The sequence below is a fragment of the Symphodus melops genome (assembly GCF_947650265.1).
Source record: "Symphodus melops genome assembly, chromosome: 13".
Classification (NCBI taxonomy): Eukaryota; Metazoa; Chordata; class Actinopteri; order Labriformes; family Labridae; genus Symphodus; species Symphodus melops.
Window position 1 is genome coordinate 16,348,911 of NC_136703.1, and position 11,292 is coordinate 16,360,202.

The 11,292-nt window shown below is 39.5% G+C and overlaps 1 protein-coding gene across 1 annotated transcript; it reads left to right on the plus strand.

The window, feature by feature from the left end:
* Window positions 1-506: 506 nt before the first annotated feature.
* On the plus strand, window positions 507-11,054 carry samhd1 (SAM domain and HD domain 1). Its single transcript, XM_079360619.1, has 16 exons — window positions 507-892; window positions 1,014-1,080; window positions 1,226-1,292; window positions 1,778-1,938; window positions 3,602-3,717; window positions 3,898-3,968; window positions 5,205-5,363; window positions 6,113-6,213; window positions 6,555-6,663; window positions 6,762-6,853; window positions 6,940-7,055; window positions 8,220-8,359; window positions 8,620-8,715; window positions 8,818-8,922; window positions 9,121-9,258; window positions 10,122-11,054. The coding sequence occupies exons 1-16, from the start codon at window positions 712-714 to the stop codon at window positions 10,266-10,268; spliced, it is 1,866 nt and encodes a 621-aa protein (XP_079216745.1). The 5' UTR covers window positions 507-711; the 3' UTR covers window positions 10,269-11,054.
* The last annotated feature ends 238 nt before the right edge of the window (window positions 11,055-11,292 follow it).

An 11,292-nucleotide genomic window follows, 5' to 3' on the forward strand; every position in this document is an offset into this window, starting at 1 on the left:
TTATGGCATATCAGAGTAACTAAACACTACAGCAATCTATTTCAGGACTTTGGATTTTTCTTGGACTAGAGGAGTTAAAATTCTTTACTTTTTAGTGTGTCTGACGGAGTTGACACGAATCAAGTTCCAAACTGCAACATGATAATTTTTATAAAAATATATTTTATTTCGGACCTGTTCCTTTACATGGTTAAATTGTTAAGACATTTCTCTACAAACATATGCACATACAATGAATGCAGTGTGCATTTAAAAAAAAAAAAACATTTTAAAACCTGTCTTGTCCCTTATCTCAAGAATGAGTGATATATATTAAGCCGAGCGTTGAGTGTAATGTAATGTTTGTATTTTGTTTGTTTCAGCTCAAGACATGTTTTCAATTCATTACAGATTGTTGTATGGTTTCATTGTCGCTATGTAAAGTCTATTGTGAAGACCACAGGTAGAATTACTGCTGCAATGTCGCAGCTAATGGGGAGCCAAATATACTAAAATAAACGGACTTTAATCTGAAGGGCTAAACCGGATGTCGTTTGCTTTATTTATGAGCTTGATGAAATCGGCGTGGAAACAAAACCCGGGTGTTTTCAGCTTTCAAAGTGTCTCTTGTGCAGAACTGCCCGATCAGCTGGTACAAGCGAAGTGGTTTTATTAACGGCTCCAATTCAGGTGGTTTCTTTTTTCTACTGATTTGTGTTTGTAGACCCAACAATGGCGAACCGTAAACGGCCGTTTGAGGAAGGCTTGAGCCCGGATGAAAGCTTCAAAACGCCGGAGAAGAGAGTGTCAGCGGTCCGGCTGCAGGAATCGGACTACATGCAATGGGGAGTCGAGGAAACCTGTCGATACCTGCGTAGAGAAGGTCTCAGAGAGTGGGAAGATACTTTTAGAGGTTGGTTTGCTGGTTGTGGTCGCTTTAATCGATGTTTTCATCGTGTGAGATCACTGTTGATATAAAGTAAAGACCGATAGGTCAACGCTGTGTGAACATTTATGTTTCCTCTGTCATCCAGCACAAAAAATCACCGGAGTCGGCCTGAGTTATCTCAATGACAGCCATCTGGAGAAGATTGGCATCGAGTAAGTGTTTCCTCTTCGACTTTAATAATATTCAAATAGTGCCTGGTGCACTTTCTTTAGGAGGAAATGTGACAGGCAAGACCACATGGCTGTCCGAATGTGCTTACTTCTATGTTTGCCTGTCTGTCGATTTACACTTTTGAAGGCGTCTTGGTGACCGGCTGCAGATCCTTCACAGCCTCAGGAAGCTAATAACAGCAGAGCCAAACAAGGTATGATATGTGTCACCAAGCTGAACTCTCAAGGCTTACAGATCAGGAAGACATAATAAAGCAACAAAAAAAAAGGAAGCATGATGGATGAGCAGCAGGGACGTGTGAATATAAAGGAGGAGAGTGAAGGGGAAAACATATGATGGTTCATTTCATTCTCGTAAAAATGGAAAATGTGAAATTAAATTGTGAGGTGAAAGTCTTTCCTAGATTCTGTGAAAGTGACATTTTGTCCATGATTATAAAAAGCCCAAGACTGTTGAAAATAAACTTTTTAAGCCTCCTTTAGAATCAAGATCCTGTAGTGAATAACATTTCATATTAAAGGGCTTTACGACCCAGCATTATGATAGCAACATCACAATTTTAGTGTTCACATTTTAAAATGCATTAAAGCAAGCCGGGACTATTAGATCGACACATTTATTTTGCTAAATTGAAGTATGAATGAACACGTAAAGAGTCTATGTTGTCTCTTCTGCCAGGTGTTTAATGATCCCATTCATGGTCACGTGGAGTTACACCCGCTACTCATCCAAATCATTGACACGCCTCAGTTCCAGAGACTACGAAACCTCAAGCAGCTTGGAGGAACCTACTTAGTTTTTCCTGGAGCGTCTCACAACCGCTTTGAGCACTCGATTGGGTGAGCATTCAGATACAATGGTTGTTGATCACGGTGTGTCTTGACACATCGTAAAGCAGCCCTGCTTTCTTGTTAGACGCGCAATAAGGAAAGTGGATCCTTGAGGGGACAAAAAAAATCTAAGCCTAATCCTCATAACGTTCATTGTTTGCTTAAGCCAAACACTTCGTCGCCATTGGAGGTGTTCAACTCGAATACCATTAGCACATTACCATAAATTAGGTGGAAAAGAATCTTCTCGAACAGTGAGTCTGCAGAGAAAGCTCAAAGGGGAAACATGGCTCCATACAGTGTATCAAAGGGGAGGGGTGGAGATAGATAAACTCAGTTTCATGGCAAATTAAGAGTTTGGTGCTAAACAAAGTCTACACCGTTTCTGTACCTTTATTCAGAGAGAAGCAAAAGGTCAGTGCAGAGGCCTCTGGTCAACAGGGTGTGTGGCGGCTCGGAACAGCGTTCTTTAGCAAATGTCACAGACAACACATCGGCACAATACGTTTCCCATTACAACACACACACACACGCCATTAGGCTGTATATTTATCAACAAATGTATTGGATTTGTACCTGTGAATGGGTTATAGGCTGTTGCATTGAGAAAGTAGAGAGGTTTTAATAGAAAGCGATCAGAACTGTGGATAGCACACGCTCTGACACGCAGTAACGTTAAACAGACAAAGTGCAAACAGAACAGAGAACAGAACCCCAGTCTGTTTAACTGGTTCTGAAATGAACACTGACTTTAAGAACAAACATTTTTTTGCTGCTTTAAACTCACGAGTTTAAAGCAGCAACTAAGCAGCTTTTATTTAGGGCACAAGCTAATAGTAAAATAACAATGACACAGAAGATATATAGTGAATGGCACCATAAAATGATTAACTTGTGCTTCTCTGGACACAAGCCTATCTCTGACAGACAGTTTTACCCCACTGGCTGTACTGTTTATATTCACACCACTGAATCTGACACAAACACTAGTGTAACATATCTTTTAAAAAAAGTCTCTGAACCAACTTGAAACATACTCTCTCCTTGGCATAAATGTTTAGATGCTCATTAATCCTTATTATCATGTATCAGGACTTTGTTAACCTATTGTTGGCCTCTGCGCGCAAATTTAGCACCACATCCAAGGGGCAAGAACACACAGTCAACATATGAAGCTAATGCAGAAGTGCAAAACAAAATGTAGTTTCATGAGGTTTCCACTTGAGGCTTTCAGCAAAAGGCAAGTAATCCCCTGTAGTGATTAATGTTTGGCAAGAACACAGAAATAACTCTGTGTCAAAAATGTTGTTTTATTAATTGCTAATTTAGTGTCTTTAAGAGGCACCACCTCCTCTAAGGAGGACATTTAACAAATGAACATTTGTTTATAACCCATGCCATTTTCTAAACAAAAAGAAATACAATGACTTTGGCCATTTGATTTGAAATAAAGTAATCTTTTCTAAATGGATTGGTACGTCAGGAAACTCAGTTGACTAATGTGGGGGAACGGCTGTGATGTATTACACTACCATGTTCGTGTCTATTGAATGGTGAAATAGCAGATGTGGTATTTCACTCCTAAAAAAATCTTAATTAAAACTGTGAGTCATGTTTTTCCAGTGTGTACTTGTGTGTAATTATTATTTGTTTTTGTTGCATGTTGGTTCAGGGTAGGTCACTTGGCAGGACGACTTGTTCAAGCTTTGAATGAGAGGCAGCCTGAACTCCTTATCTCTCGCAGAGACATCCTGTGTGTGCAGATCGCTGGGCTCTGCCATGACCTGGGTGAGTAACACGGCAAACAGGTTTTAGACTGTCAGTGTTTGATGTTGGCAAGGGTGATAATGTAAATGAAACTCATTTAGTTTGCTTTTTCTCTCCCCACACACACACACACACACACACACACACACACACACACACACACACACACACACACACACACACACACACACACACACACAGGGCATGGACCATTTTCCCACATGTTTGATGGGATGTTCATCCCCAGGGCACGTCCAGGAATATCCTGGAAGGTAAGAAACCATGTGATTTACACTACCTCTGTAGTGTTAACTCCTATGTTATGCTGTTATGTTTTGGGTTTTTGGATTTATATTATTTGTTGTGGGATCATATTAAGAGGGTTGCGCGGTCACGTGTATGGGCAGAGGTGTGGAATTTATTTAACTCACCTGTTCACCTTTTATTCTTGTGGGAAGAGAGAGGGTGAGCTGGGTCGCCATATTTATTGTTGACTGCTATCTCTAACACTGTTGTTTGTATCACTGTGATTATGAGTTTAGACACTTTATCATAAGTTCATTATATTTTGTTTTTTGTTAATAAAAGGTCAAACTTATTATCACAGTATTTTTTGGACAGCAGTGAAGCTAGACTATACACACAATCTGCTATTGTTTCCTGATTTCTTCACATCCTTTGACTTAAAGAGTATGCATGTTGTGTTGTCATAAAGGTTTCAAACTTTTTAGCGTTTCATCAGAAAACTATCCGGCAATCAAGGAGATGCCAGTAAACAGCTTATGATTCATAACTTCAACCACTAGCTCAGACATGCACAGAGTCTAACCACAGGTATTTTGGCTGTTAAAGAGCATAAGTCTCTGAAAGAGGGGAAAGAAATAGTCAAGATGGTGTCATTCTGTATTTTTTTACTTTGAAATTTGTTTTGGACAGGCTGATTTAAAAAAAACAAAAAACAAAAACAAAAACAAAAAACAAGCAAGCCATTAAAGGCCTTGGGTTGTCTCTTCATAGCCCTTGTAGAGATTCTGTAATTTTCAGGCAAAATCTACCAAATCAGACACAATTTCACACATGTAATTTAAGAATTAATTAGTGAGTCTTTAAACTGACTTTTAACTCATCAAATCCTCCTAAGCACTAAACAGCATGGATGCAGTTTTTCCTCTTCCCCCTTGTTCACATAATTCTAGTAACCTGTTAAAAAGCATGAAGTACAGTTCTAAAGATCCGACTTTTGATTTCTACAATAAAATAAGTTGTTTATAGGAAGCTGTAAAACAAGGCTGTTGACGTCACATGGCTGATAAGAACAGCTGAGATCTGGGTTTTTATCTTCTTTATGACCCCTTACCTGCCACCTGGTAACCATTAGAGATAAGAGTGTAATAACTTTGTGCCCTGTTTAACGATACAGTGCTGAGATAAGCTTTCTGTTTGAGTCACTTTCACTTTCAAACCTGAAATATTTCCATGTATGTGAAAGGTGGTTGTTTCTGTTGCAGCATGAGACCGCCTCTCTGGCCATGTTTGACTACCTGGTGAATGACAATGACCTGAAGCCAGTGATGCAGCAGCATGGCCTGGTTCTGCCTGAGGACTTGGACTTTATAAAGGAACAGATCACTGGACCACTGGGCACTGAGGCAGCTAAGAGCCAGAAGGTGTGTGCAGGTTGTGCCGATGTGAAACAAGTCCTTTTGAGTCCTGCTGCAGGCAAAATTGATGGTTTTCTTACATGAGTCTGTCACCCCAGCTTTTAGGAGAGAATCTGTAACTGTGTTGATACTGTGAAATGCTTCTTCTTCTTTCTATCTTTTTTTAGCAGGTATACATTTTGGTCTGTAGCAAGATGACGCTGTTAACACAACTGATTCATAGCTTCATCATATCAGTGTTGTTCCAGTGCTATCAGATGTATCTCAGGGATCTCTTCCAAAAAAAAATAGGGTTTCCCATAAATCCTTAAAAAGTCTTGAGTACAATTGTTGCAATTAAAGGTAATCAATATGCCAGAATGTGAGTCCTCTCACAAGTCAAAATAAAACTGTCTGAATAATTGATCTAATCTACACTGCGTCGTAAACATTAGATGACTTGTTTGTAATGGGCAGTCTAAGTAAATGTGGATATAATTCTTTGTGGTCTGGACAGAAACCCACACTAGTTTAAAAATAGAATGTTAGTAAGGAAACATAACAAGCAGAGAGTCAGGGAGATATTTTTGGGGGAGTTGGCAGCTCACCATCGGCCTTGTGTTGACTGACAGCTCAGTATTTAGTGGTCAGTCCTGTGTCAAAAAACAGGAATGAATGGAACGTACTCGTATGTTTTATCTCTGTAAATTTATCAACAACATACGTGCCTGTCCATAACACTGTTTCTGTTTCGCTTTGTGTTGTCCTCCCTGCAGTGGCCGTACAAAGGGCGTTCAGAAGAAAAATCCTTCCTCTATGAAATCGTGGCCAACAAAAGAAACGGCATCGATGTGGACAAGTGGGACTACTTTGCCAGGTGTGTGTTGTTTTCCTGCTGTTTTCTTTCAATAATAAATTCAATAGCCTATAGTCAAAATAGATGCATATATATTTATATGCTATATTTTTTAGAAGTAATTTTTGGGGCTTTTTGCCTCTACTGGATAGGACAGCTGAAGAGAGACGTGGAATGTTGGGAGGAGAGAGTGTGGGAGGAAACGCATCAAAGGGCCATGGTCGTATTTGAACCCACGGCTGCTGCTACAAGAACTATAGCCTCTGTATATGGAGCGCGCAACATAACCGCTAGGCTATTGGCGCTCCCTTGATTATTTTATTTTATTTTTTTGTAAATTTCTTTGATCTGTCTCTTCTCAGGGACTGCTACCACCTAGGAATCCAAAACAACTTTGACTACCGCCGCTTCCTGAAGTTTGCCAGGGTGTGTGAAGTGGACGGGCAGAAGCACATCTGCACCAGAGACAAGGTGCCTATGTTACTGAGGCTTATTTATATACACCTAAAAAGCACAGCCCATGGTGGTGGTTTGTTGATGAGTAACATCCATGTCATTTCTTTGAACAGGAGGTGGGTAATCTGTATGACATGTTTCACACGAGGAACTGTCTCCACAGAAGAGCCTACCAGCACAAAGTGGGCCACATAATAGAGATTATGTGAGTAGGTCTTTGCTGTTTATGATCAACTCTCTTAAATGGTAAGAAAATGGTTGTTGAGATTTGTTTGATTCTATTGTTTTCAGGATCACAGAGGCCTTTTTAAAAGCAGACAAACACATCAAGGTGAAAGGCTCGGGAGGGAAGGAGTTCACTCTGTCTGAAGCCATAGATGACATGGAGGCCTACATGAAGCTGACAGGTCTGTGTCACGGCGTGCTGGTTTGTGTTTACTAAACTACTAAACTTAATTCTTCTTTATGTCTTTTTGACCCATGCGAGTAAATAAGAGTATGCAGTAATATCAACAAGGTTATAGTTGCATACATTTAACTGCATGTTTTAATATCTAGTTTATTATATTGACAAATACTTCATGTTTTCCCACCCTCTTAACAAACTCAAGGAACAAAGACCTATTCCGACGTTTAAATAAACAGTCTTGTACAAAGTCACCCTCGTACTGTATGTGATGAAGGGATCAGGAAGTGGACAGCCATTGATATTCCTAAAAAGGCACCACAAGCTTGACAACATGCATTACTTTATGCCTGTTGGTTAAAGATGTTTTAAAATAAACTATAGATAGATAGATAGATAGATACCGGTAGATACTTTATTGATCCCGAGGGAAATTCAATATAATTAAGAAATGACCGATAAGCAAAAATATTTTAAAGTTTAAAAAAAAAAATCGGCCCAGTGGCCCTGTGATGTGCTGAAGCCTCCCCTCCCCAGTACTCACACCGGACCAGAGCACAGTTACATCTGTACAGACTTGATCATGTCCAGCGTGCCTCAGGGCTATTTTCTCCAAGTAAGGAAATAGAAAATTTGCTGTTATTATCATCCGTTTGAAATTCATATAGGCTACGCTTTTTGGAGTCCTTAAAGGTCGGATCATCATCATCATTTAAGTGATGAGACGATACGACACTTTAAATGGATTGATTGATTCTCAACGTCGACTCATGCAAACACTCCACCTCAAAGCTGTCAAACAGTGCCCATAGGCTCCAGTATAGTCTCACAATGGAGATTACACAGACAACACCAGCCCCAGCCTTTTTTTCCCATCTTTGTTAGAAGTTGTGGGCATTACTTTATTTTTTGTTTGATTTTTGAAAATATACTGTATTTAAGAAATAGTTACTTAATGCACAGGTCAGTATGTTTTTAACAGTTACATTAGTGAAAATGAAACAATTCTTTTAACTCCTGCTGTTTTGATTTCTGTTTTTAATTTTCTCTTAATGTAAACTCGGAACCTTTAGATTCGATATGACAGATTAAAGATAATGATTTATTAAATATGGGCGTGTTCTGGTATCTGACCTCTCTCACTCACTTTCTGTTGGACTTGTAGATTACGTGTTTGAGCAAATACTCAACTCTTCCAGTGATGACCTGAAGGAGGCGAGGCAGATTCTACGCAACATTGTCTATCGACGCCTCTACAAGTGTGTGGGCCAAACTCAGGCACGCACACCGATAAAGGTGGACCAGGTGTGTATTCATGTGTTTACATTGCTGCATTCTAAAACAACACTGCTCATCACAGAATACAAACTGAGCAAATTCTTCTTTCTCGCCCCAGACATGGCGAGATGAGACGGAGAAAAAATTAAGCATTTGAAACAAAGTCCCTTTAGATAATGAACATGGATGACACAATGACAGCGAAAAAACTCACTCAACTTAGACTGAAGCCTTGCCAAGATGAGTAATGTTCATTGACTCCGTCATTTGTTGCTTTCGTCATCAAGGAGACACTTCATAAGTGGGAAGCAGACTTGGCTCAGTCCGTCCCCCAAAACAGCTCCCAGGAGGGCTGTCTGCAGCCAGAGGACTTTGTTGTTCGTGTGAGTTTGCAAACCAATTTTCTTTAAAGATATTCTAAATCTAAGCTCACTTAAGGTAAGGTAATGCCCTGCCCTTGTAATGGTGTCCCTCTTCTCTTGTAGGTCATTCACATGGACTATGGGATGAAGGAAAAGGACCCCATCAACAATGTGCGATTCTATTGCAAGGACGACCCTACCAAAGCATTCAAGATCCGCAAGAATCAGGTCAGAACTGAAACGGGAACAACAGAATCTAAGTGATAACCTTTCTGTTCGTGTGCTGGATACTCACTGAAATGTCTGTTTTCGCTTTCATCCATCGGCCGTTCTCTGCTACATGCATACTGTAGAAGCCATTTGTTCCAGCCCCTTTCTCAACTCTGCGCATTAAAAATAAATTGTGCTGCCCTGTTTATTTTTCAGGTGTCTAAACTTCTCCCTGAGCAGTTTGCCGAGCAGTATATCCGGGCCTACTGCAAGAAGACGGACAAAATAAGTCTGGAAGCTGCCAAGAAGCACTTTGTCCAGTGGTGCATGAACATGAACTTCTCAAAGCCTCAGGTAACATTGGTCTGCCAGTCAGAAGAATTTCACAGTCACATGGGGCGACAGTATCTACCTTGATCATTGGACCCCGGGATCAGTTAAAAAAAACCTGTTTTAAAAACTCTTGGCATGGTAGACAACCTTTCCTAGTACAAGTTTTTATATGACATCCACTGAGGCGCTTCCACACTCTTGTGGCCAGACCCTGTCTTTCAGTATCATTCACATAAATTCACAGCCTGGTTGTTCAAAAATAATCCAACAGGGTTAAAGCCATCAAACTGGGTTGTTCCAGATAATCAAACCCTGGTTCTAATCCAGATAATACTCACACCTCTAGTTTGTGTTGAAAAAAAAGGTTCCTAAGTAGCATTAGGATTTCTTTCACTTAAATAGTTTTTTTTAAATGTGAAATATCAAATTTGAAGCAACTGTGAGGCTCTTTAAGTTTGTGTGAATTTTGGCGACCCCTTGTGGACAAAGTATGTAGTGTTTTGTTCCCCTTTTAACACTGGAAATCTGGATTTGATAAACTAATAAAGTTAGTCTGTACCTACAGTATATCAGGTTGATGTAGTTTTTCTAGTTTTAGTCTTGTTTAGTTTTTCTTTGAACAACCGGGGGGAAAGTGAAACCTGATCCTTCCTTGACGGAAAATGGATTACAAAATCTCTCATTTTTATCGTGATAAAAATGTACTTAACTGGTTAATGTTTCCCCTCTTCTTTAGCTTCAAAGTACTGTGCATGAACCAAAAATCAATGGTCACTGTATTGGAGATGTATGCCACCCAGCAGTTCTGGCAATGTCTTTCTACAATATGTACTCAACACTGCTCTGGTTAACAAGCATCTCTAATGTTTTGAATTCACACACAGGACGGTGACATAACAGCCCCCGAGCTGACTCCTCTGAAGAAGAGCTGGTCAGACAACAACAACGAGGGCGAGGATGGTGGAGGTGGTAGTTCCAGTCAAGGACGCAGTGCTTTAGCACAAAACAAAGCCAAAACTAAGCTTTTTTAAGAAAGAGGAGGAGCACAAATACCCTTCTGTTACATCTGGTAGTTGGTGGATTTGGAGTGAAAATAATATGTTTCTATGGCGCGTGTGTGTAGATTGGCACAGCAAATAATAATAGCAACACTTCTATTGAAAGCTCAATGTTTACACCAAAAAGGAATGTTTTCATAAATGGGATTCATAAATGTATGTTCAGGGCTTGTACTCAGGTTGTTTTTTTTTTTTTGAAAGATCCTTCAACATTTAACGTTTTAGTTTGATAATTTTATCCCGATTTTTATTTTTTATTTTTAGCTGCATCTGTCACATATTGATATATTCATTATACATAATGTACAATCATGTATTTGCACTACAAACAATACATCATGGTAAATCTAAATGTACTCTAAACATGAGCACAGTGTATTTCAGGGCAGTGTTGTTTTTACAGCTGATGCACGTCGAGCCGGTATTTAAGTTTGCTTTTTAAAAGTGTCTACATCCCAAACAAAGTTTCTGAAACTGAAAGTGTAATATCATATCATAGTGTGATGGTGTTGTTGTTGTTTTACATTCGGGATCTGTGCAACATTGATGAATGTTTTGGATACTATTTAAAACGTTTGCTCTCTCCAAAACATGATGTCAACCCCATCAGACGTCTCGTTTCAGGTTGTTTGGCTTTTCTTATATAACAATATATCTATTTTTGAAGAATGTAAAAGGGAAACCAAAGTGTTTTGTAGAAGTCCTGTAAATAGTATAACTATTGAAAGGATTTGAAAATAAAACTCTTTGTCCTTGTTATTTCCTCCTTTTATCAAAGTTCACCAGCACAGGGTTTCTTTCTCACCATGGACAAATGTCTCATGAAGTGTTAGTTTGATTCGTCTCTCTGATAAGCACAGGTGTTGAACCTCCACGTGTATAATTATTGATGTACCGTACTGTCACCTTTTTCTCCCCCAGAAATCGTCTCCTGTGCTGCTTTACATATCAGATTTGTTTTGCATGTTTAAAAGAAACAACCTGCACACCAAGGGCT

Bases quoted from the DNA above. Each gene is read 5' to 3' on its own strand.
- samhd1 (XM_079360619.1), top strand. From the start codon at position 712: ATGGCGAACCGTAAACGGCCGTTTGAGGAAGGCTTGAGCCCGGATGAA. The intron at 1,081-1,225 runs GTAAGTGTTTCC...ACACTTTTGAAG, and splicing joins CTGGAGAAGATTGGCATCGA to GCGTCTTGGTGACCGGCTGC. The intron at 3,718-3,897 runs GTGAGTAACACG...ACACACACACAG, and splicing joins TGGGCTCTGCCATGACCTGG to GGCATGGACCATTTTCCCAC.